Source organism: Macrotis lagotis, chromosome 2 (genome assembly GCF_037893015.1).
Source record: "Macrotis lagotis isolate mMagLag1 chromosome 2, bilby.v1.9.chrom.fasta, whole genome shotgun sequence".
NCBI classification, from domain to species: Eukaryota; Metazoa; Chordata; class Mammalia; order Peramelemorphia; family Peramelidae; genus Macrotis; species Macrotis lagotis.
Genome location: NC_133659.1, coordinates 3817003 through 3844340, shown reverse-complemented (window position 1 = coordinate 3844340; position 27338 = coordinate 3817003). Strand labels below are relative to the sequence as shown.

Genomic DNA, 27338 nt, shown 5'->3' with positions numbered 1-27338 from the left:
TTTATAAGGGTTTCATATTAGCAGAAGAATAATGAAATACCCTCAATCTGCTCCTGGGAGAAGGAAAATATCCTTACCCAGAAATGGTCCTCTGCCTGAGCAGCCTTGGAAGTTACCTGCCTGAAACTGGAGGGCTTTGAAAATAGTTGGGAGACGAGCTCTTATTGACTTGGGAGGCTGAAGGTCTGATTGATGCTGCTGGGAAATGCCAAGGGAGGCCCCTTACCACACAGGGTCAAGCACCTGAGCCTGAGGCTCCTAAGCCCACCTTGTGGGGGAAGAAGAGGGGAAGAGAGTTGTTCTTCATCAGTAGAATCATTCACTTACTTTCTTTTATTTGAAGGCATTTTGGGGAAGGTTTGGGTTTTTGTTCAAGAAATGCAGAATTTGGAGTCAGAGAAGCAGGGTTCAAATCTCAAATAGATTAATTACTACCTGTCTTTGTGACTTTGGGCAAATTCGATCCCATGTCTCTATTTCGTCATCTATAAAATGGGAATAACTACCTCTCCAGCTTAAAATGCAAGGATACAAATGAGGTGCTATTCATATAGCCCTTTGCGAACTGTAAAGCACTGTATCAGTGCCAATTATTAGTATTATTGTTTAGCATGAGCTACACAAGAGATGTAGAATAGATGACCTTTCCTGTCCCTTTCACCTCTAAACCAATGGTCTTTAGTCCAGATTAAGCCTGCCTTATGTAACCTTTTATAAACTGACCTGTCAAGGTATAAAGAGAATGGATTTTAGTCAGAATTTATGTTTTTGAATTTTATTCTTTTTCCTGACATCTATCCCTTGTATAATATCTCTCTATATTGGGCATATATAATGGGCTTATGTGTAGGCAGCAGAACAACCTAGTGGGAAGACAGCCAACCCCAGTCCCAGGAATCCTTAGTTTATTCAGACTCCTTGAGGTGGTGTGACCTTGGCAGATCATTTAATTTCTTAGTCACGCAGGTAAGTCCAGATTGACATTAATAAAGGAAATCTCCTTCCCAAGAAGTTTCTTACTCTGAAGAAATCATATGAGTACACAATCATTACTATTTATCTCAGTCTCCCTTGAAAAGTTTCAATGAAAGACTCTCTTGGTAAATTGGAGCCATCCATAAGTATAGTAAGTCAGTAACTGTTTCTTAAGGGCTTTCCTAGTGCTAAGCCCTGGGGATGAAAAGATAACTCAAAGTTCCTGCCCTCTGGGGTCTGACAGTTCTGACAGTTCATGGGGAAGACCAAATGTAAACATATATCTATATATACATGAAATGTACACAAAGTAAACAGAAGATAATATCAAAAAGGAAGGAATAGTTACAGAAATAGAGAGAGGGTAACAGGGAAATAAGACTGATTATAGGTCCAAATAACTCCCTTCTGCTTCTATCATTTTCTCTAATGTTTCACCATTTGCATGGGGCGGAGTAGGTTCTGTATTCAGAAAGGTTACAATGAGAAGGAAAAAAAAAATCTTTTCTGCAGTTAGAGTAATAGGTTTCCCTTCTATAATTTTCCAAATGAAAGACAATATACTAAAAGATTAAATATGTGCTCATCTGTAAAATCTCTTTGCAGCTCTGATGAAGCCTTCAGCAAAGTCAATTTAAATTACCGCACCGAAAATGGGCTATCCTTACTTCATTTGTGTTGCATTTGTGGGGGTGAGTACAAGTCCATTCTCTTTGCATCCCTTTTCTGCCTGTCTATGTCCCTCCAGTGACATTTTAGTTGTGGTGCAAACTGATAGGCCAATAGTCTGGTTGATTTAGTTCTGAGTTGAAGTAGCCATGTGTCCCAAATCCGTGATTATTTAAATACTAAAGGACATTTTTTTCTTCCAGAATTGGGTCTGTCAGTCTAGGTAAAGGCAGCTCTCAAACTCAGGCATTTAAAGTCTTACCCCAAAATATTGTCAGTCTGTTAGTCAGTCAACAAACATTTTCTGCCTTGTGCCAGGAATCATTTTAAGCATGGAGGGAACAAAGAAAAGCAAGAACAGTCCTTGTCTTTTGGGAACTTGCCTCTAATGTGGAGACAAGAGGCAAACAGCTAGATGTGAACAAGGGAAGATATGTAGATTAAGGAGAACAACAAAAGCTGCTTGCAGAGGAAGAGGACAGGGTAGAGATTTTAGCAGAGACCTGAAAAAGCTAAACGAGAGAAAGGGAGAGAATTCCAAGTAGAGGAGAGAGTGAAAATGCCCAGATTTGGGCTTCCTGTTAGAAGAGCAGCCAGGAGGCCAATGTCATTAGATTTTGGAGAATGAAGAGCAAAGGTGCAGGAAAATTGGAAAGGCAGGAGAGTATAGGATTATGAAGGGCTTTAAAAGTCACACAGAGCATTTCTGTTTCTTCCCAAGGGTCATAGGCATCCATGGAGTTTTTCAGACCTGAGGTTCAGAACAATCAGTTTTGGGGGCAGGGAGGCCAATTGAAACATCAATGTTTGAAATGGGGGAGGGAGAAAGCTGGAATGGAGGATACCACCAACTCTTTTAAGGAAGCCTTGGAATTCTAAATGACTTACAGCACTCAAATTCATCCATTTTGCCCATTGAAAGTCCAGCATATATTCAGAGAAGTGAGACCAAGAACATAAGGAGAATGGAGACTCTGCCATATGAGGATGTGTTGATACACATCCTGGGGATGTTTATCATGAAAAGAAGCAGATTGGGAGATGAAGAGTATGTTCACTGTTTCCAAGTACTTGAAGGGTCATTACATGGAAGTTCAATTAGATTCAGTCTGCTTAGTTCCAGGCAGCAATGAGAAGAAGTTGCAGAGAGGTAAATTTGGGTTAATTACAAAGAAAATGTTCCTAATAAAAGCTCTCTGGATTCCCTCTCAGGGAAGCTCTTTGAACAGGGGCTAAAAGAATCCTGCTTGGAGGCATATGAGAATTTGAGCCAGATCTTTTCTGAGCTCCTGTACAATGCTTTCATTCTGTGTCCTACCATCCAATTCCAGCTCTGGTCATTTTCTCTAATTGTCTCCCATGCCAACAATTCTCCATTTCTTCATTTCCACCTCTGGGTTTCCCTGCTTTCTTCAAGTACCCAGCTAAGTTCCCACTTTCTACAAGAAACCATTCTCTACCCTCCATACTTCTATTATCTTCACTCAGAAATCATCTCGATTCTTTCCTGTCTATATATCTTGTTTGTGCATTATTGTTTGCATGTTGTCTCCTACATTAGACTGTATGATCCTTGAGGACAGGCATACTGTTTTGCCTCTCTTTGTATCCCCAGAACCTAGCCCATGGCCTGGCTTAATAAGTGTTTAATGATGATGATGATGTTGATGTTTGTCCTTCCTTTTTGAAGAGGACCATGACAAACAACATTCATGGAGCCATGACAAGCAAGTGAATTGGAATTGATTGAGGGAAGGTTGTGCTAAGTCATCAACCTCACTTTCTCCTCTGCAACATCTGGGTCCAGTGGTCAAGACAATTGGAGATGAACCTGGATGCCTGGCAATCAGAGTCAAGTGACTTGCCCAAGATTTCACAACTAGTAAATGTCTAAGACCAGATTTGACATCAGATCCTCCAGATTCTAGGACCAGCCCTCTACCTACTATGCCATCTAGCTGCCCTAGATTTAAAAAGTGCTTAATAAATATTAATTGATTGACTAAGTAATCTTGCCCCCCATCTTGACAATATTCTTCACCTTAGATCTCACCCCTTCAGACCTCTTCACTACCATTATACTTTGGGAACTGAAAAGAGGAGGTATCATAAGAGAACAGTAAGGAAATTAAAAGATAGAAAGGTATAGTAGGAATTGTTAGAACATTTTACACCTATTTTGGAGGTAGGGAGAAAATGAAAATCATTAAGAGAAGAACTGGAATAGCACCAACTCTTTGCCTTGACTTTCTCCATCTCTTCCTCCTAATTCTCTGCCTCTGAATTGGACTTTCCTCACTTTCTTCTGCCTCCAACCTGGGTGCCTTCCATAATATATGTAATTGTACCTTTTGGGTGGACTGATGGTAAGTTTAAAGAAGGAAGAGTGGAAACTGTGTCGCAGACAATGGAGATGTATGATAGAGCTTTGGATCACTGTGATCTGACTTGAGCTCTTCTCCTTATTTCCCAAGCAGCTCTTAACAACATGTCCTAGGTCTGTTTTGTCCATTACCTAAATTAAGTTAAACCTGATCAACAAATGGATAAGGAGACAAGTGCATAAAAACACCTAGGAAGTCATTCCATTGAAGCAGAATGAATAGGACCTAAAAAGCGACTGGTTGACTTCCATGCAATGAATGTTTATTGACTGTCTAACTCATGTTTAGCCTTTTGCATTTAATCAGCCTCTTTCCATTTTCTCATCAAAGGTAACAAGTTCCACATTAGAAGCCTCATGTTAAAAGGGCTACGCCCATCTCGGCTAACAAGAAATGGATTTACAGCTCTGCACTTGGCAGTGTATTTGGTAAGTCTTTTTTGTACCTATTAATAATGCACAGGGAGCCTGAAAATGTGGACTGACTGAGGCCTTTCCTTCTAGGTCTATGGAAGTCTTGGCTACCCTGTAGGCCAATGGAAACATTGTCCCATAATCTTGTGCAGAGAAAGCCAGGGAAGACTCAGGTACAGCCAAGTCTTTGTAGTCACCTGCAATCAGAAAGATCTGGGTTGTCTGTCAGGATCTAGTCATTGGGCACCCTAGTTCTCTTCACACTCAGTGTGCTCTTTCCCCTTCAATTTCTCATGAAGTTGCTCTTCTAGAGCTCCAGAAATTCCTGGTTCCCCTTGACTAGATATTTACTTCAGGAGGGTTCCTTTGGAGGAGGTGGAATATGCCTTGATTACCCAAAGATGGGGGAAGGAGCCACTGGTTCTTCTTGGATCCAGGTTGACTCTGCCATCCTGCTTCTCAACTGCTCAGGGGGACCTATATTTAGAGCTAGAAAGGACCTTAAGGTCAGGCAGAAAAAGGAACAAGTCCCACATCTGAAGACCCTTTCTCAAGGTCACAGAGGCAGAAAGTGGCAGAGTGTATGGAAGGGAATTCTAGTAGATAAGACTGGAGAAACAGGCTGGGACCAACAATATTTCATAAAGACTAGAATGACAGGCAAAGAAATTCGACTTTAACTTGGTAGATAGGAAGAAGCCTCTGAAGATGTTTAATGAGGATTCAATGTGCTGGAGGATCACTAATCTGACAATGCTGTGAAGGATATCTTGACTGGAGAAAGGAAGGGAGAAACCCTTGGCAGTCATCCAGGCCTGTGCAGCTGATGGTTAAGGAAAGGAGGGGCTGACTCTGAGTGATGTGGCAGAAATTGGATTGACCCAGAAATTGGTGGCAGTTTGGGTGTGGGGGGGAGGGAGGACACAGTCACAGACAACATAAGGATTTGGAACATGGTAAAGTGAGTGCATAATGTCTTCACTGTTAGAAAGAAGGAAGCCAGGAAGAGGTGAAGTTCTGTTGGGACAGGTGAGTTGGAGCTGATATTAGAAAGGTGACATGTTGGACTCCTTGTGCTGAACCCCACTCACCATCAAATGAAGGGAGGTCTTAGCCTTAGATGGAATTTAGCCCTTCCTCAGGCTAGCGGGTCTCATCTTGTTCAGAGGCAGACGACATCCAAGAGTGTTGACCTTTCCTGGGAAATGGCAATGACCTCTGGAACTCTAAGAATTGACCATTTCCTTCCAAAGTGATGGATTAGGAATGGGGACCATGTAACCCAAGGACTATTGTGACTCAGAAGGCATGAGTCCAACATGGCAGTCTTTAGTCAAGGTTTGTCTGGTGCTTTATTGTTCTGAGCAGTCAAGAGGCGAAGGGTTCCAGGTTCAATGGCAGACAGTGCAAATGGAGGGGGACCTCAAAAAAAAGCAGAATTCGGGGAGCAGATCTTGGGGGAGCTGCTGGGAGATTGTGGGGAATGGAGGAGGTGTCAGTGAAGAGGCAGAGTATTCCTTTTTAGCTTACAGCTAGTGTGAACATCTGGTGTCTAGAGAGAAGGCAGAAAATCACCGGAGGAGCAGCTCCTAAACCAGACTGTCTCAGCTGGAAGAGACTGCCCAAGACCTGGGCACAAAAAGCCCAAGGGAGGCCCTCAGGGAGTAGCTACATTCACACCAGGACAGTGACCTTGAGAGGTCAGGCAGTCTACTCCTGCCTTCATGTGAAACTGTGCTTGGCACTGCTGAGATGGATGAGAAGGCAGCCTGGCCATCGACCAGATGACTTTGCACTTCTGATAGATGGGCTTCCTTAGAATTCTTGGAAACCGTTTTAGCTGCTTTTTTCCCAGCACGTTTATACTATTCCCTCCCCACCTTTTCAGTATGCAAGGTTCAATTAATCAGTTTGGAGTGCATGCAATCATTCAAAATCACTTGGTTTATGAAGAAAATCTCCAAATTTCCCCAAATCACTGGCCCTTTTGAGACTAGCTCCGACAGTCAGCCTTCTGCCACCCTTTTCTATTTAAGCTAAATATTCTTGCTTTTATCACTATGACAGATTCTGAGTGAGTGTATCACATTAATCAAAAATTTAATGCATTGATTATTGGATAGAATGGAAAAAAAAGCCCTGAATCACCAAATTTCCATGAACAGCCTCTTTCAAAAAATTAATTAAATTTGCTTCTCTCTTAATCACTATTTTAAGCAATGTTGAATATTTGACCAGCAAATGGGAAGAACTAGTGACCAATCATATTTCATATTAAAAAATTAGAGCAATTACTATATGACACTTAACATGATTGTATGTCTACTGCCATCAGACACCAGATAATTCAACTTTTCTCTCCATAGCAACATATTTCCTATTAAAAAGTAACTTTAGAGAATGGCATATGGGACCTCCTCTCAAAGGTCATTTGGTTCAACCTAGGCCTGCCCAATGATGTTCTCTGAGACACCGGCCCACCAAGGACCTCTTTTCTACCAAAGCCTTCCAGGGATGGAGTGCCATGATGACCTACTTTGAGAGAGGCCGCTCCATTTTCTAAATGCTTTGTTTGTGAAGACATTTCCTTTCCTAGGCCAGGCAAAGTCTGCTTCTCTGAACCTCCACCCTTGGCGAGACTTGGAGTCCCAATCCTTCTTGACCTCTGGGTAGCCTTTGATACTGTAAATGCCTCCTTCCTGCCAGATCCTTTCTCTTCTGTGGTCTCTTACCTCATTGCCCTCTCCTGCTCCCCCCTCCTAACTCTTTGAAATGCTGTCTCAGTTTCCTTTGCCAAAACAACATCCTTCTCTTCCCTCTTACCTAGGTGTTGTTCAAGGGCCCTCCTCTTTTTTGTCTCCATGCCTTCTCCTGGTGATTCCTAATAATCAATTAATTATTATTGTTGCTAATATTTTTACTAGATAATTATAGATATATTAGATGATTATTATAATAATTATTAGATAATGATCATCACCATCATCATTACTACATGCCTCCCAAGTCTGTATTTATAACCACACATTACCAACTCTCTAGTGGATTTAAAACATTCTCAGTAAGTAAAACCCACTGGTACAGTAGAGACAAAGATTAAACTCGTGGAATCATCTCTGTGCTCAAGGCGCATATTGTCTTCTGAGGATGGGGGTTTGGACCCAAATCTATTTTCTGAAGACTTTGGCCAAGGCCTTTCTGAAAGACACACTTATTCTTTTTGACCACTGCGTTGCTCGTCCATCAAGCTCCAGGCAAGCCTCATGGTCGAGGTTCGATCCACTGGACTTCTCCCTGGTCAGACTCTCGAAGCCAGAAAGCCCTCTTTCCCATCATACACTGAAGGATGTCCCCAGCTCTCAGGCAGGCCCACTCTTCTAACCCTGAGGACGTCACCATTTTTCCTTTTTTATGAAAGGGCCCTCTGCCCTCATGCAGCCCTCTCATGCCCGCCATGGGCACCTCTACCTGCCAGTTGGCCCCGTGTTCCTCTGCTGTCCGTCATCCTGGTGCCTTGGGAGGCCATGAGGGAGAGCCCCAAGGGGGCGGCACAGCCGAGCTGGACAGAGGGGGGTACCTGGGGGGTGCAGGCTTCCAGGAGGAAAGAGGAGGCCAGGTACCCCAGAAATGATGATTAAAGGCTTGCCCCCTCTGTGGTCCTCCAATCTCAGTCTCCCCTTGGAGCCCACGTGGACAAAGAGGCCTGTGCACAGGCACTTGCCTGCATATGCCCATGTCCCTGGAGAGGCCCAGCTGGGGCCTCCTCCCCCCCACCATGGGCCCTGGGCACCCCCCGGGGGTGGCTCTGGAGAGGCTAGGTCTTGGGTCCATGGAAGAGTCAGTCTTCCTTCCTCTCCAAGCCCAGCTGGGGTCCCACCAGACCATCTACCTTGAAGGGTGTTCACAACCCCCCTCCTGCGGGTCCCACTCCCCAAGTGAGGAAGCTGAGGTGCCCCAGGTGAGCTTCCTGGCCCCCAGGAGTCTCTGAAGCCTTGGGCCAGGACCCTGCCCCCCTCACGGTCCAGCTGCAAGGTCAAGGGCAAGCCACTGGGGAAGCCTCCTCCCCTCCCCCTCCCCTTTCCACATGGAGGCCCTAAGGGCTCAGAGATTCAGCCTCACAGTTGTATTGGTATCTACCCCCTCAACCTAAGCAGCTCCTTGTGCCCAAAGAGAGGGTCCAAGCAGCACTGACACCTCTCCCTGGAGAGGCAGGAGGGGCACCAGAGCCCCATGGTCCCCCGGGGATCCAAGAGCTGGAGGTGAAGTGTGCAAGGCCAGACGTGAAGTATGCTGTAGGCAGAAGAGCAGAAGGACATGGCCTGTTGGCCAGTGTTGGATGGAGGTGGACTACGGCCAGCTTCCTCCAGAATCCTTGGGCCACAGGGAAAGAGAGACACATACAAACACCACACAGCTATATACTTCCTCTTATCCACACTCATGAACAACAGCCACACTCAGTACACACACACACACACACACACACACACACACACACAGACACCCTCTTACAAGTGAGGAACCACTCTGCTGGTAAACAGCAGGACCCACAGGAGGTAGGTCACTAACACCTCCCTGAGCCCCCTTCAAACAGCACCTGATTCTCCTGTCCAGTAGGAAGCAGGCAACTTCCCTCTGAGACATGAAAAGGGAAAAATCCTTTTCCAGGTCTGTGTCTCTCAATAGAACTAAGGTTCCTAATTGTAGCTAAGATAACATCCCCAGCACTGTGCTAAGCATTAAATAATTACTTTCTTGTTTGATCCTTAAATCAATTCATTAGTATTATCCCCATTTTACAGATGAAAAAACAGGCAGACAGAGAGGAAGTGACTTTCCCAGGGTCAGACAGCTAATAAATGTCTGAGACTGGATTTGAACTCAGGTCTTCCAGACTCCAGGCCCAGTGCCCCATCTGACTGCCTCAGTAATACTGTTAGAAGGAGAATGACAGAGGAAAGAGAGCTGACCTCAAAGTTAAAGGGAACTGAGTTTGAATTCAGCCTCTTTCACATGCTGACTGGATGCTGATGAATGAATCATTGAACTTGTCAATATTATAGGCCACCAAGACCATAACCTGGAGAAACTAGCTTCCATGCAAGAATAGAGGGTTTCTTTCCCAAGGACTGCCCTGTGTCAATGAAATCACAGGTTAGGTCTTTATTCCTATGCCTGGAAAAATGGAAATTCTAGAAATTTTCAGGTTGGGCATTATTTAATTCTATGCACATGGAGTCATATAATACTAGAACTGGGCAGGTCTTCCCTCTCACTTTTACAGATTAAGCAGAAGCTCAGAGAGGTCCCATAACTAGTGAGGGACTGGGCTCTAGAGACTCCTCAAGAGCATGGAATGCAAAGGGACAGCTCAGAAATCAATGAATCTTGAGTCTTAAGTCCCTCCTTCGAACCAAGGTAACTGCATGCTTGGTATACTTTTAGTATTCTTATCCTTAGGGTCTTATCCCAAATGTTTGTGGAAAGAAAGAGAGAGAAAAAAAGAAGGGAGGGAATGAAGAAAGAAGAGAGAAAGGAAATAAAGGAAGGGTAAGGTCGGGGGGAAGAAAGTAGAAAAGAAGGGAAGAAAAAAGACAGGAAGGAAGGGAGAAAAGGAAGGGAGCGAGGAAGAGAAAAAAAGGATGATAAGGGAGAAGGAAAGAAGGGATGGAGGGAGGGAGAAAGAAAGAGGAAAAAAGGACAGGTTTTATCTCTTGAAGGACTTGTGAAGGATTCTTTGTTCATAGTCTTTTACCCTCAGTCTGATCTGTCAGCTCCTGGTATCCTTTGTCCAGCATCCACTCTTTGGAAGCAGATTTGATTCTGTTTTGAAATCTTAAATTCATTTTTGTTTGCCAGAGGGTTTTTACTTGCTACATTTAGTGTGTTCAGATTTAGCATTAGTGTTTTTAAAAAAAATACATCTTCTCTGAGCTTGTATTCAGGAAAACCTGCCTGTTCCTTTGACAACCATTCCTAATGCAAATCTTAATAGAAACTTCATTTCTTAAGGAAAATCCAGTCTTATCACCTGCCACTATAGAAAGTGCTCAGTAATCAATGTAGTCAGTTTTACTAGGTTCATGCTTTGCATAATACTTAGACTTTCTATCAGATGCTGCTCTAAGAGGTGGGTTTATCATGCAACATACTTGAAATTCAGCTATTTAGAAAGACGATCCCTTCTCTCCCTCTCCACACATTCTGTTGTGAATCTCATCAGTTTTCACAGGTTCCAACTCTCATTTCTGGAACAGTCAACCCCAGATTGATGGATTCAATCTCCATTTCTCTCCAGCAAACTGCTGGACATCTCTTGTCTCTTTAGCATCTCCATTTCTTTTTTTTTCCTCTTCCTTTCAGGTTCATTCAATCCATGTTTTTTTATTACTTTTTTTTTAAAGCATAACTGTATTTTACTTTATTTTTCAATTACATGCTTTGGTAGTTTTTCAACATTCATCCATTTGCAAATTTATAAGTTACACATTTTTCTACCTCCCTTCCTTCCTGTCCTCTTCCCCTTGGAGGTGAACATTCTGGTAAAAGTTGTACATGTTCATTGCTATTTAACATAATTACATATTAGTCATTTTGTATAAGAGGAATTAGGACTAAGGGAAAGGAAAGAAAACCATGAGATAGAAAGGAAAAACAAAAGAGGTGGTTTTAAAATAGTGAACACATTCAAATTCTGTGATTTTGTTTTTGGTTTTTTCCTCTGAATGTGGATGGCATTGTCCATGATAGATTTCCTAGGGTTGTCTTTGATCTCTGAACTGCTGGGTGGAGCAGCAACCATCAGAGTTGATCAACTCACAATATTGTTAATGTGTACAGTGTTCTCTTCACTCTGCTCCCTTCAGTCAGCATCAGTTCATGTAATTCTTTTCATGCTTCTCTAAAGTCCAATTACTCATGGCTTCTTATGAAACAATAATATTCTATTCCATTCATATACCATAACTTGTTCAGCCATTCCCTAATGGATAGGTATCCCCTCAATTAGTATTGCTGGTTCAAAGGTTATGATCAGTTTGATGGCTCTTTGGGCACAGTTCTAGATTGGCTTCTCTATCTCAACACATCCTAAACTGACCTCCAGTCTTTCCCTGTGAAAGTTGCCCTCCACTCTACTATTCCTATTGAAGGCTCTGCAATTCTTCCATTTGCCACAGTTTCCAATCCAGAAATCATACTCAGCTCTGGGCCCTCACAGATCTCCTTCCAGTATCCTATCAATGGTCGACTCTTATTCATTTATTCATATTCTCCAGCAACTTCAAATCCTCCTGCCTCAAATCTCATCATAGCACACCCAGACCATTGCCACAGTGAAGCCACAGGATTCTCTGTACTCTGCCTCTCCTCTTCACTCAATCAAGAAACTTCCCAGTACCTTTTAATTGCCCTGTCCTTGGTGTGTTAAAAAAAAAAAAAAAACAACAGCCTTGCCCTCAAGGACCTACCATACTGCCAAGAGAAATCATCTGTTCACATACAAGAAGACAACACAATATAAAAAAGCAAATAGAATATTGAGTGGATGAAGAAGGCACTAATAGCTTGAAGGAAGGGAGAGGTCCAAAAGACAGGTCTCATTTCCACCACCACCCCCCAAGTGAGATGTGAAGGGAGGAAAGGATTCAAAGAGGGAAAGAAGTATAGAGAATATATTATATACCTGGAGGAAATCATGGGCAAATTCATGGAGATGGGAAATGGAAGACCATATATCAGGATAACAAATAAGACAGTTTTGTTGGAAAGTAAAGTGACTAAAGAGGAGGAATGCAAGTCCAAAAAGTTAGGCTGGATTCAGACTGTGAAGGTTTTTAAATGGATAAAATTTAATTTTAATCTAGAAAAGTGGTCTCCCCTGCCCAAAGAGCTTTGCTTACTCCTGTTTGATCCCTAGGAAAAGCTATAAATCCATCTGTTTGGGTAGTAAAGGACTCTCTGATCGATCTCCTGCCTGTCTTTCCAGGCCGATGACTCATTCTTTCTTGGGAGGATAATTAGAGCCAGTCAGCCCTGCTGGCTGGTCACTGTGTGGGACAGGCCATCTGGCATTGCCGTGGTTCCCGGGGCTGCAATCCATCCATTCTCTCTGGTCCCTTGGTACACCTGTGCAGACTCTGCTCCAATGCAGTTACTTGGAGAGTTCTTGATTTCCCTGCCTTGGTGTCCTCCAAATGACTTCCTATTTACTCTGTACATTTCTTGTATTGCCTTAACCATTGCCATACAAATACAAGTTCTAGAGGGCTGAGGCTGTCTTGCCTTTGTCCTTATAGTCTCAATGTCCAGTTCTTTGTGCATAGTTGGGGCATGAGAAATGCCGATTGGACTGAATTGAATTCAGCTGAAACCTGCAGCCATGGACCTGAGTCCCGGATCTGTCCCTAGAAAGCTTTGCCTCCTTGGAGAGTTATTGATCTCTCCATTGTGTAATGGATAGTACCCTACCTACCACCACCATTTTGTAAAGTGATTGTCAGATAATATGTGCAAGCTGCTCAGGAATGGCAAAGAGCCATTACTTTGAGTTACAATGTTAAGAATGAGCAGATCCCATTTTGGGTTTTCTTGGCAAAGATAGTGGAGTGGTTTGTCATTTTCTTCTCTGGCTCATTTTACAGATGAGGAAACTGAGGCAAGTGGTGGCTTGAAGGACTTGCCCGGGTTACAAAAGCTAAGAAGTATCTGAGTCTGGATTTGGACTCAAGTCTTTCTGACTTCAGGCCTAGTACTCTGTATTATGGTGACTTCTAGCTGCTCTAGAAAAGACCTTAGAAATCATCAAATCCAACATCTCATTTTACAGATAATGAAGTTAAGATTCCTAGAGATTATATTAACTCAGCTAAGAAATCACCCTGGGAGAATAGAGAAAAGCCAGGATTCAGACTCAGATCCTATCCTACATCCTCTGTCTAGGGGTGATATCATCCTGATTCCACAGCCATTGTGGTCACCCCTCATGACCTTGTCATTCTTTACCTGAGACCTTGCCATCTCCTTCTTCATGCCATCCACCCATGCAGAGATGCCTTCTCCCTATACTTTGTGATAAGTCCCTCCTTCCAAATCCATCTTTGGGGGAAGCTTATTCTGGACACCTTGAGTGCCTCTTTCCCCTAACTCAAACCGAGCTCTCCTAGATGTGGCTCCAGTGCATAGCCTGGTTTGGACCTCTTTCCCTGTGAAGACCGGGCTATCTGTGCCTTTCTTAGCATTTGCAGGCACTGCTCTCAGAACCTGGCTCATAGGAACCTTTTAATAAATATTTCTCCACTTGGTTTGATCAGAGAAAGTAGGGCATGTTGGTTAAGAGAAGTTTAATTTTCCACTTACAACTTAGGTTGGAAATAAAGCTCACTCTACTTGTAATTGGAGATTTAGTGCTGGACTGTAGTCCAGGTTCTGTAATCATTGATCTGGAGAAGAAAACGGTGAGGTCTTTAGAGTCCCAGGCTTAGAAAGAGGGAGAACTCTATTGAAAGTGGCCTTGGGCATTGATTCTTTGACCTGGGGCCAGCTTCTGGATGTTCATTCATCTATACAAGGAGTGCACTGTAGGACTTGGATGAGATAAAAGCTGTCGTCAAGTTCTCTGGGAATGCTGGTGAAGCCCTCAGACTCTGTCAGACCTAGCTAGGTGACATTTCATCATGATTTTATTATTGGGATATTATTACTATATTATTATTAGAAATAGTATTAGAATCAGGAGTTCTTATAATGGTTTTAAATGCCACCTCTCTGATTTCTCACTCTGTTGCAGTCTTCTCTAATCGCTTGCTGAGTTCTGTGTCCAAGGATCCATCCCTATAGATCTGAAGCCAGTGTAGGACCCACACCAAGCTGGTTGTGGTTTCATCAGTAGAAATCTTGGGGCCTTGAGAAGAAACTCCATAGTTCTCTGCAGTGAAGGAGCCAAGCTCTGAGAAACATCTTGATGGTGCATGGACAGGACAGAGGGGAAAAAGTATTCTGATAATAGCATCAAAGTAATAATGATTCTAGCTGAAGTGGGATACTTGACAGGTCTGTGTCTTGCTTTCCATAGGAAAGCATGCGAAGAACTAAACCAGCTGTCATACTTCAGACTGCTACCAGTCCCTTCCGGGCTTTAGTTTTCATAGCTAGAGAGAACATTCTTCTTGGCTGTGACCTATAGGTAAACCTGAGCCAAGGCTGGGGTGACAGCATTCAGGTAAACCTTATCACTGCCTCTTCTTGTAGAAAGGTGGAGGCTCAGTTAAAATCGAGAACCAGTGAACCCCAAGCCCCAGGGCCTGGCCCCTGTCTCTTGCTTTGCTAAGACTTCTCTGAAATCCCACTTCTGTTTTCTCTGACCAAGGAACAGGCAGGCAATCAATTAAACATCACACACAGCTTTAGAAGCTGATAGATGAAGAAGAAGTGTTTCACTGAGGATGTGTTTTCTTCCAGGACAGCACAGAGCTGATCACCGCCCTCCTGCACAGTGGGGCTGACGTACAACAGGCTGGCTATGGGGCCCTGACTGCCCTGCACATTGCCACCCTCGCCGGACACCTGGAGGTAGGCCTTGCTTTAGACCTGAGGGGACCAGGAAAAATTATTTTACTTTGCTCAGCTTTTAGTTCATTTTTTATTGATATCTGTCTTTCTTATAAATGTATATAAATCTATATAAATATAATATACATGGCTCCCCCCCAGATCCAGGTATAGTAGGAAAAAATACTATGACCACTACTAATGAATCATTTAACATTTATGTAGCCCTTTAAAGTTTGAAAACTATTGTGTGTTCATTATCTTATTAGATGCTGACAATGAGCTTGTGAAGTTGGTGCTCTTGTATTATCCTCATTTTATTGATGAGGCAGAGAGCATTGAAGTGACTTGTTCTCAGTCATAGGGCTGGGGGAGTATCTGAGGCCAGATTTGAACTCTGAAGAATGAGAAGATTCCTCGTTTTTAAATGCAGGACCTTTACATACAAGTGGATATGTAATTCTGTATATGCATTTATTTGTGAATACATATTTGTGTTTCTGTTTTCCCTTCCCACGAGGAGCTTCCATTTTCCTGGCTGTTTTAATAGTAATAATAGCTAACATTTATATAAAACTTCCTATGAGCCAGGCCTGGACTAAGCACTATTCAATCATCATCTCCTTTGATCCTCAGAACAACACTAGGAAATAGATTTTATTATTATGCCTATTTTAGAGATAAGAAAAATGGAGGCAAACAGAGACTGAGGAACTTGCTCAGGCTCCCACAGCTAGGAAGAGCTCCTGTCTGACCTCCCCTTTGCTTGCTTCCAGGTTAGCTGGTGCAGAAGCCCTTATCCCCCTTAATTTGAGAAGGAAGAAACCCTTCTGGAAAGGCTTCTGGCAGGATGAGCCCACAGAGGGGCCTTACGGAAGGCTGGGGCGACCACAGGAGTGTGGAGGTGGGAGGCTGGGGAGACCACGGGAGTGTGGAGGTGGGAGGGGCTCCCTCCACTCTGGCCGGTTGAGCTAAAAGCAATTTAAAATGAACCTGTAGAGGAAGACATAGGAGACATGAACAATTATTCAGCAGTGAGGATATCTCAGATTTCTGATTTAGGAAAATTCTTTTGGAAACTCACAAGGTAGGCAGAGATTTGAAGCAGGATGTTTGCTTAGGAAGCCAATGAAATGTCTGCATCTAAGGCAACATTGGGAGGCAGTTCTCTTTGAGGTCATTCCCATTTCAGATCTGGGGACACTGAGGCTATGAAGGATTAAGTGATTTGGCCACGATAATCTAGCCCATATGCCTCAGTCTCTGGATTTGAATTCAGGACCTCCTCACACCAATTTCAGCCCTAAAGTCAGTAAATCCCATTCTATCTCAAAGATGTTCTTTGCTGGTAACTCATAACAAATGAAAAAGCCAAGGACAAGAGAGGTAAGTGCTTCAGAGGAAGGTCAAACTGGCACATAGGCTACATACAGTGAGTGACCTTTCCATGGGAAATCTCTGAATATCATGCTCAGCCCAACTCCAGTTGAGATTTCAGGAATATAAACTTAGTGATGTTCTTTGGAGCTGACTCAAAACTTAATCCTCCTCCTCTACTCCCACCCCCCCACCACAAAAAAAGAAAGCACATGCTGCCTAAATTCTCCTCATTATACATTTTACCTGTTGTTCCTCTTGTCCCAATTGTGACTGAATCAATGATCACTGAGGGATTTCTTCAGGGTGATTTTCCCGAAGGCACTACAGGGAAGGGATCAACCCTAAGAAGAGGACAGTGGCCAAGCAAGAAGGAGAGGGTCCCACTGCACACTTCTGCTTTATGGGGGGAGACAGATGTGATTGTCTATGGTGCCCCCTTGTATGAAAGACCTGGGTAACGTGTAGAGTGTCCAGGGAGGGTGAGCCTAGGGTGAAGCCAGGGTGTGCCTAAGGATACATTCTGGACCTCAAGCTTGGCCTCTCCTACCCTCTGGGGCCAAGCAGAGAAGACTAATGACTGACCATGGCCACCTTTCCAGCCCCTAAGTCCAACCTTCTCTCCACTGCTTGTTCCCATTTGATCCCCAGATCAAGGAGAGGGAGGGCTCATGGCTGCCCTTGGGCCCCTGAAGTGCTCTGAATGAGACTTTTCCCTTCTTGTCCCCAGAGGGCTGAGGCCTCCTTTTACTGACTAAGGACCTGGGTCTCCATGAGACTGCCTTCCAGGTAGGATTAGAACCCAGGGCCTGTGATTCCAGCACCAATGGGCTTTGCATTGCATTCTAGTGACTGTTCAGAGAGGAGCCAGCTCAGGCCTGGGCAAGTCAAGGAGAGTGTTAGCCTTGTCCTTTGTGGCCAGTTGGAGAGAGCACTGAGATCATTAAGGTTGAGAATTGTCTAAAGAGGAAAAACATTTCATTTTCCACGTTCTACCTTCAGTGGGTCACTTTCCCAGCAAATTTGGACCATGGGATTCACAGTAAATTGAAGTCTATGCAGCTCCTTGGTGATGAAAAGGAACTCCCCCCAGGCTTCCCTCAATATTTAAATACTCTTTGAAAAGAAGACACACTTTGGGACTGAGGATGGAGCACAAGGCATTTAAAACTTTAAAATGCCAAGGTGGGAAAAATGAGTGAGGGGGGTGTTTTAAGAGCCAGTAGAACCAATTCAGAGTGTGGCCTGGATGGAGCAAGAGACAAAAGTGCAGGTCAAGGAGAAATGTCTCTTAAATAAGGCAGATCACTGACACTTCTGCACTCATATCCGAAGACCTGGAATTCCTCCAATTGAAGATCTTATTCTGGAAGGAAATATGGACCATTTCCAGAGCAAAGAGGTCTCTCTTCTTTCCCCCAAGTCTGCTCCCTGCCTCCCCCTCTCCCCTTAGAGCCTGCCTCCCAGGTCTCATTTGCCAGTGTATTTAAAGATTTCTATTGACTCCTTCCTTCTCCATTCTCCCTCTACCTCTCGCCAATCAGTTGTCAATTCCCTGTCCACATTAATTATCATTTCTGTCACATCATATTCTTCCTCCATTCTACATTCCAGCCGACTTGGTACTTATTCCATTTGAGCCACAGGTCCTTTGTATCACATGGTTCTGGGTCCTGGAATGTTCTTCCTCCTTCATAGAGACTGACCTATGAATCACTGACTTCCTTCAGAGGTTCCTCTCAAAGTCTACAGCCTAGAAGAGTCTCCAATGCTCCTCACTTGTTAGCCTCCCCCCCAAAAGATTTATAGTGACTTATCTGTGACCGTATAATTTCTCGTAAGCTTCTTATGAACAGGGATACATATTTCTAGTCTTGGTATCTCCAGTGCCTAGCAGAAGAATATTGAATAAATGCATGCTAAATGAAAATAACCAAATAACCATAGGATTCTACAATTCAACTCTTCTGCATAATGAATTAACAAAATTATCCATTAGCTAATAAGGGAACATTTATACAGAACTATCTAAAAATTTCATGTTCTTAATTGAATAGATTTTCCACCTAAATGAATTGTTCTGATGTTCTATGTATATTATGATCATCCCTTCTTTCCCCAATGCATTTATTCATTCAATAAATACATATTATATTGAACATTTGTTCCTATATTCTCTCATTTCTGGAATTCAGTTCATCTTAACAGGTTTAAAATATTTCCCTTCTAGACCCAATTCATGGACTACCACCACACTTAAGTGATTAATTAGAGAATCCAGGTCTTCCTGATTCTGAAACTGGTCCTTTATCTATTTACACAATGCTACCTCAAGTAATTTTAGCCATCTAAACATTAATGGGATTGAATTTAATCCTGTTGCACTTAGGTCCTGGAACTGACAGAGTGTGGGCAACAGGTAGGGAGCTGCGAAAAATGAGTTCTATAAGTCCTTGGAAAGTTGAGAGCCAGAAGAGCCACCTCTTCTCCTTGCTCTATTCCACTGTCTCCTGAGCTTCTCATTCCATCTCCTACCCTCCAGCCTAGACAGGCCCTCCCCTCACTCTGTCTCCTACACTATCTAGACTCTGGCATGACTTAATTCAAAGGTCATTCCCCTCATACTAGCTGCCTTTCCTGATCCCCCTTTTTAGTGCCCTCCCCAAACTAGTAATCTATCTATTTCTTATTTTCCATATTTTGTATATGCTTAATAAGCATCTTTATTTGGATTTAAAAGTCCATCAAAATCTGGCACCTTCCTACCTTTTCTGTCTCCTTAGACCTCCCCCCACACACACATTTTCCTCCACTTATTCTACATTTCTGGGACATTGGCCTCCTGGATATTCCTTGAAAAAGACTCAGGGAATTTTTCTTGGGTGTATCCCCTATGCTGAGAATATTATCCATCATTGTCATTAGCTTCAGCCTTCCCTGAATCTCAAGAACATTCTTCCTTTCAGAAGCCTTTTCTGGTTGCCCTTAATTCTAATTCTTTCCCTTTGAGTTGACCTCCAGTTGATCCAGTGTCTGTGTGATATGTGTGTGCATGTATATGTATGTGTGTGTGTCTGTGCCTTGTTCATACATCATGGTTTCAATAGTAAATTCCATGAGGACATGGGTTGTTTTTGCCTCTTATTTCTTTTTTTTATTTACCAGTACTTAATACAGTGTCCCACACAGTTAGACCTTCATGAATACTTGTTGAATTGATTAGTATAATCTTCTGAAAGTCAAGAAGAGAAGTTTAAGGTTGGGTTCTAAAACTGAAAAGCCATCAAAGAAGGAGAAAAATGGAAACGTCAAAGTGGTGTCACCTTCCAATAGGGAATAAAATCACAACTTTTAATTACACTTATACCATGCACCATCCTTAGCTCCGTTAGTAGGAGGCAGGCATCGGCCAAACTTTGAAATGCAATGAAAAGGAGCTTCTTTTCATTTGCCAGCATTTTGTTTCCTTGCCCACTTTTCTCCGGGAAACAATAACTGATGTTCAATCTGACAGGCCTCTTTGTCTCCAGTTATCAAATTCAGCCCCTCCATTAGTGTCTCAAGTGTGTTGGTCCTCCCATCATAGAGGATTCTATTAAATAGTTTTACAATAAAATTTACATTGACTAGACAGCTGTCTGCCTCAATAATAGAGGAGAAGACACTGCAAATTTCTAGACAAACTGACTGCAGTTGGAGACAAAGATGCAGATTGGTCATGATGGGAAGAGCCCAGTAAGAGGGCTTTGACCCTGTGTTCCAAACTCTTAACACTCACACTCCCTCTCTGTCTGTCTCTCCCTTTCTCTTTTCTCCTTTCATCTGTCATTTATCTGATCTCATATCTATGGCATGTAGTTGTCATTTGATCAATTAAATTTATCAAATGTCAACTATTCTCATTCACATCTAAATCTCTCTCTCTCTCTGTATATATATATATATGTATATATACATATATATATATAACTAGACCTATACCATCATCCATCAACTTAGATATATTTATAAAGAGACTTGCAGTCATATATGCTTCTCTGTACAAATTCAAGGATGCTACTGACAGTCAATAAACTTGCAAGAAGCTTAATTCTCTCCCTTGAAGTCTGCAAAGACAAAAGCTTTTCAGGTGACAAAGGTGGGATCCCCTCCTTCTGAGCACCCTTGTATTTACTGTTAGAACTAGGTGAAGATTTTTCAAGAGGACAAAAAAATGTTTCCTTGGATCTGGCAATGTCAGTGCCCACTACTAAAGATGTTTTGTTTTTTGCTTTTTTGCTTTTGTGCTTTTTCTGTTTGTTTTATGGTGAATTGAGGGAAGAAAGTTGAAAGCCACCATAGAAGAGAAATCTGCAGAAAGGAGCTAGGTTAGTAGGTGAGTGTTAAGCAGTGAATGATGACTGACCCAGTTTCATTTTGGAGCTATAGTTTTTATTCAGGAATAGAGTAAAATTATGTGGTAATATTATACCTGAACAAAGGAACTGAGACATCCTTCCTCTCTTCCTCAAAACTTCACATCAAAGTCTTGGTAGTGGAGCATTCTTTGCAAATAGCTCATCTTCAGTGGGTGGAAAGGCATTTGGACAATCCATCCTTTCTGCTGCACTATCCCACACCTCTCTGCCCACTGCCTTCACCACCTTGATCTTATTTTGATCTCTTAGATTTGCCACTTGGAGCAATAGGGAGAGTTTTCATCTGGAATTGGGTGATCTTCTCTCAACTCCTGGTGACTTTCTCTTTGGGACTCAATTTCCTCATCTGTAAAGAGAAATGTTTGGGATATAAGGCTCCTCTAACTCTTCTAAATCTGTTTATCTAAGTCCAAAATAAAACTCAAAACAATTGCCTTTTAGCTGATTGTTTCTCTAACCTACTGCAGCTCTGGGGACAGTGACCCCCATGTGTCCAGTCACACAAGTTCCTGGCCTCCAGGGAGCTCTGAGTTGATGTTGCTTACCCCTTGCCTTTCCATCTGCACAGTGGTGGGGCTTTCCCCATCAACTGGTCCTCTAATGTCGTGCCACTCCTCCAGCATCCCCAGAGGTCTTCTAGCCTCTCCTCTGTTCAGTCCTTTCTCCACACAGGTGCCAATGTGACTATTCTGGAAAGTCTTATCTGACCCTGCCATTTGAAGCTTGGGATGCTCAGGAGCTTCCTGTTTTCTTAGTCCTTCATCTTTGGGGTCCATCCCATCTTCTCAGACTTGGTGCTTCCATTTCCTCTGGGGGGGGCCTTTGTGTTTTAGCCAGTCCTGTCTGCTCACCATTCTCCAGTGTTGCCATGTTTGGAGAACCTCAGCACATGTGACCCCCCTTCCTGGTACTGTCGCTTCATTTCTCGGCATTTCCCCCTTCCATGAGGGGTGTCACTGCTTCCTCTGGGCCTCTTCCCCACCATTAATGCTGGTTTGCAAAGTTGCTGCTCTAAATATTTTTATACATACAGGTTCCTGTTCTTTTTCTTTGACCTCTTTGGTATATAGACCTAGGCCAAAGTCTATGCATATTTTTATGATTTGGGGGCATAGTTTTAAATTTTTCTCTAAAATGGTTAGACTACTTAACTCCACTAAAAGTTCATTCCCAATTTTCCCATGACTACATTTTTCCTCTTACATTTGTCATTTTACCTTTTCTGTCATATTAGTCATTCTGATTGATGTGAGATGGTATCTCAGAATTGTTTGAATTTGAATTTCTCTAATCAATAATGATTTAGAGCATTTTTTTATTTGCTTGTTTTGTTATTGATATTGTCAATTATTCTGGTAGTTTTCTTAATGTTGAAGTAGCCATGTTATTCCTGGTATAACTCCTATCTTTTCATACTGGGTGATCTTTGCGATATATTGCTATATACTCCTTGCATATATATTTAGTTTTTGCACCAATATTCATTTGGGGAATTGAACTATAGTTTTCTTTCTCTGTTTTTGCTCTCCTTGATTTAGGTATTAGTAACACATTTGTGTCATAAAAGGAATTTGGTAGGAATTCTTTCTGTCTATTTTTTCAAATAGTTTTTACAGAATTGGGATTTAGTGTTCTTTAAATGGTAGAATTCATGTGTGAATCCATCTGGCCCTGTGAATTTTTTCCTCACGGAGTTCATTGATGATTTGTCTAATTTCTTTTGCTAAGATGAGGCTATTTAAATATTCTATTTTCTCTTCTGATATTTTGAACAATTTATATTTAGGTAAATATTCATCCATGTCACTTAGATTGTAATATTTATTGGCACATTTTTTGGGGTAAAATAACTTCAATAATTACTTTATCTTATCTTCCTTAATGGTGAATTCATCCTTTTCATTTTTAATACTGGTAATTTGGTTTTATTTTTTATTTTTTTGTTTTTTAGATTTTTTTTCAAGGCAATGGGGTTAAGTAGCTTGCCCAAGGCCACATGGCTAGGTAAATTATTAAGTGTCTGAGGTCAGATTTGAACCCAGGTACTCCTGACTCCAAGGCTGGTGCTCTATCCACTATACCACCTAGCCGCCCCTGGTTTTATTTTTTAAATCAAATTAATCAATGTTTTGTCTATTTTATTGGTTTTTTATATAATCAGTTTATATAATCTACTATGATTTTCTTAGATTCAAATTTATTATTCTTTTCTTTGATTTTCAAAATTTCTAATTTTATGTTTCATTGTGAATTTTAATTATTTTTCTAGTTTCTTTAGTTGTATACCTAATTCATTCATCCATTCTTTCTATTTTTATTGATGTAAATTTTTAGAGTTCTAAGTTTTCCCATAAATATTACTTTAACCCCTTCCATGAATTTTACTATCTTGTTTCATTGTTGTTATTCTCTCTAATGAAACTACTGTTTCTATGATTTTTTTTACCACTTAGACTTTAGGATTAAATTCTTTAATTTCCAGTTAATTTTTTATCAGTTTGCATCGCCCTTTTCTAAATATAATTTTAATGCAATGACAATGTCTGCTTCTTTGCATTGGCTTTGGAAGTTTTTGTTCTCTAAAAGATAGTCAATTTTAGTAAGAGTATACTCTTTTGTATTCTCATTCAATTTTCTCCAGAGTTTTATCATCCCAAACTTTTCTCAAATTCTTTTCTTCTTGTTATCTTTCTTCTTGTTTATAGTTAGATTTCGAGTTTGGAGAGAAGGAAGTTGAAGTCCTATAGTTTTATTGCCTATTTACTTCTGTGACTCATTTAAATTTTCCTTTAAGAATTTGGATACTATAACCTTGGTGCATCTATGTTTAGAATTGGTGTTACTTCTATGGTAACCTTTTAACAAAATGTGATTTTCTTGCAAATATCTTTTAATTAGGTCATTTTTTAATTTTTCTCTGTCTTAAATCATGATTGCTATCCTTGAATTTTTTCTACTTCAGATAAAACATAAGAGATTCTGCTACAGCCCCTTATTTTTATTCTGTATGTGTCTCTGTTTAAGGGTTTTTTCCTATAAATGATATATTATAGGAATCCGATTTTTAATCCATTCTGTTGTTCATTTCTCTTTCATGTTCACACTTATGATTACTATGTATTTCCCTCCCTTCTATTTTCCTCCTTTTTTGTCATCTCTCTCACTTTTTCACCAATCCCTCCTCAAAAATTTGTTTTGTTTATGACCCTTGACACCTTTAAATCTGCCCTTCCTTCTTTAAGCCCCTCCTTTTGTCAATTAAGTTAAGTGAACATGTATTGTTTCCTCTTTGAGCCAGTTCTGCTGAAAGTAAGATTCAATTGTTGCCTGCCACCCCTACTCCACCCCCTTTAGTTTAAAACTTTTCCTTTCCTTATATGTGAAATAATTTTTCTCCATTCTACATCCACCTTCTCCTTTCTCCCAATGGATCCTTTTTTCTTATCCCTTCATTTAAAAAAAAACCATCCCATCAGAATCCAGTCACTCACTCCTGTGTTCTCTATGTGTACTCCTTCTACCTGATCCAAAATGATAAAATTCTTAAGAGTTATAAGTATCATCTTCCCATATAGATATGCAAACTATTGATTGAATCCCTTATGATTTCTCTTTTGTGATTTTACCTTTTTATGCTTCTCTTGTCAAATTTTCTATTCAGTTTGGGTCTTTTCATCAAAAATTCCTGAAATTCTTCTATTTCATTCAATGTTCATTACCTTTGCCCCCAAAAGATTGTACTAAATTTTGTTGGGTAGGTGATTCTTGGTTGTAATTTTAGCTCCTTTCTGGAACATCATATTTCTAGCTCTCTGATCCTTTAATGTAGGAGCTGCTGTTTTGTGTTATCCTGACATGATATTCAAATCATTTTCTTCTAGACACCTGCAATATTTTCTTCTTGATCTAGGAACTTTGGAATTTGGCTATAATATTCCTGGAAATTTTTATTTTGGGATTTCTTTCAGGAGGTGATCAGTGGGAAAAAATATGTGTGTCTTTGCTTAACTTCTTATCCTACTTTGTTAGATTCTGAGATGCTAAATGACTGAAAATATAGCACTTTGTTCCCACAGCCCTTCACCTTTCCACTGAGGAGGGAAAAAATGTCTTTCCCTTTTCTTATTCAGACTAAGATTGGTTCTGTGACAATTAATTATGTATTTTCAGTTACATTGATGTAGTCACTGGGGATGTTGTTTTTTCTGCCTACTTAATTCTGTATCAGTTCATATGGGTCTGACCCTTCAGTTTTCCAAATTTCTCATTTATTATTTCTTGTCACTCATTAATATTCCAATTACCATGGAATTTCAAAGAGTCATAATAAGTATCCAGTTTGTTGGATTTAAAGAAAAAATTAAATGAATCCCTTATGCTACCCCCACACAAAAAGCAAACTCCATGGTCCCCAAAGTCTGAAACCAAAGCCAGACATTGAGAGTATTTCCCTGTATATATCTCTTCGCCCCTTGCTGGGGCTATTGGAACTGGCTCCATTGATGGAATGGAATCCAAGCCTCAAAGTCATGATCTTCCAGCTAGTTGGGGTCAACCAGTAGGTCTGATCAAGCCTGTTCCACAGATGAAGGCCTGAGGCCTAGAGGGGTTGGGAGATGCAGGAAAGCCTGTGTTGAGTCCACTGGCACTTCCTAACTGCCTGGGAATGACCTGGGAATGCACATAACCTACATAAAGAAGACCCCCTGTGGTCTCAAGGAGATTACTATCTCATGGGGTGAGGGGGGCACCCTGAGGGCTATGGCAGAGCATGGGGAGCCTCAAGAAGGGAGAAGATGTGATTGCTGAACAGTATCGCCAAGATCCTGCCAGGACCAAGCCTTTAGAAGAAGGGGTTGCAGGGCAAAGGGACTAGGGGGAGGGAACCTGCAAATGCTCCAAGAGTCAGAGGGACATTTCCCAGAAAACCAATTAATCAGTGCCAGGGCTCACCATAAGGGTCTTGGTGACTTCCCTGGTGATCCAGGTTGAAGCATTAAGGTAAGGAAGAGTTATGCGGAATCCAGTCATGTACCTGGCTTCATTAACATTCTCATGGTCAGGATGCGCTTTGCTCTCCCGATTCTTCCCATTCCACTCTGCATCAATTCACACAATTCTTCTGAGATTTCTCTGATTTTGTCATACTTGTTTTTACAATTCAGTAATCCTTAATATCCATATTCCACTGTTTACAAAGCTATTTCCCAATAGATGGGCTTCCATTTTGTTTCCAGGGTTTTTGTTGCAAGCAAATTTCCACAACAAATATATTTATATATAAATGTTTTTGCGCATGATTATATGATTTACCATATATCACTTTTGTGTTTGACGATGATGTCTGCCCTTCATGTTTGAAAAAGGCTATGATATCAGGGAGATGATGCCAGGACAAGCACGTGAATTGGATTTGGAGGGAGAGGAGGCTGTACTAAGTCCCCAGCCTCACTTTCTCCTCCAGAACCATCTGGGTCTAGTGGCCAAATATGGATCAGGATGACTGGAATGGTCCTGGATGCAAGGCAATCTAAGTGACAAGTCCTGGATGTGAGACAATTCAAAGCTAGTAAGTGGCAAGCTTCTGGGGCTGGATTTAAACTCCTGTTCTCCTGACTCCCAAGACGAGTGCTCTATCCATTGTACCACCTAGCTGCCCCTTATGTATGATAAAATAGATGATAAAGTCTTAGAGGAGTCTTTGATATCCTCGATGTTGCTTTAAATAGCTGCCTGAGGATGGCAAAAATTGATTTATCCATGGAAACCAGCATCACTGATTCAAAAAATGAGTATTTTAATTTAAGATTCTGGATTAATGAGCATCTGACTGAATTCAATTTGTCTTTAAGCTAGAACACATCTTGGAGAATTCATACTAGTTATAAAATATTTTACTCTTTTATATCAAAGAAGGACCCACTTTATCATTCTGAGGAGTCTCCCCTTTGTATAGAAAGGTACTTGTTTCTGGTCATAAAGGGGGGACCTGACATGTCAAGAGACAACCCTCAGCCACCCAGCCCTCCCCACACCCCAAGGAGTCTCCTGCCCAAAAGACCAGATAAGCTGAGCCAGAGACCATGTTTGAGGCAAGCTTACAAAGATGAGGTCACTCAAGTTTCTGCTCTGTCAGCCTCACGCCTGCAGAAAAGGGACAAGCCTTCCAATACCTGAGGGGGGTGACCACGTCCCCCCTTCTCCACCCAGGCCCTTCAACCTATCTGTATTTCTTGAGCTCTCAGAGTTTCTGCTTTCTGCTGACCTTCAGGTAGTCTTCGTTCTTGGTAAACCAGGATGCTCAGAACTGGGGGGTCCAGTTGAGATTTGAGGAGCAGCAGAGCCCACCATCCCCTCCTTCATCCTACTTACATCTTCCCCAAGCATCTCAAGGTGCTCTTCTATATACTAAACTCTGGGACAAAGGAGAGGGTCCCTGCCCCCAGGAGCTCCTAATCTGATGCACTTGTATTGGCCCTGAGGGGCCATATGACTTAGAAGGGGAACCAGGAGAGTTGACATGGGAGGAGCCTTCACCAGTAGCTCTTTGGGTG

At 41.8% G+C, this 27338-nt stretch overlaps 1 protein-coding gene across 4 annotated transcripts in view; it reads left to right on the top strand.

Moving 5' to 3' along the window:
• Nucleotides 1–27338, top strand: part of TNNI3K (TNNI3 interacting kinase) — a 305481-nt gene that overhangs the window by 11659 nt on the left and 266484 nt on the right. For all 4 annotated transcript variants that reach the window (XM_074221177.1, XM_074221174.1, XM_074221175.1 and 1 more), the window contains exons 3-5: nt 1582–1667; nt 4359–4456; nt 14900–15010. In XM_074221177.1, the coding sequence (XP_074077278.1) occupies nt 1582–1667; nt 4359–4456; nt 14900–15010 (295 nt within the window). The remainder of the gene's footprint in view (nt 1–1581; nt 1668–4358; nt 4457–14899; nt 15011–27338) is intronic.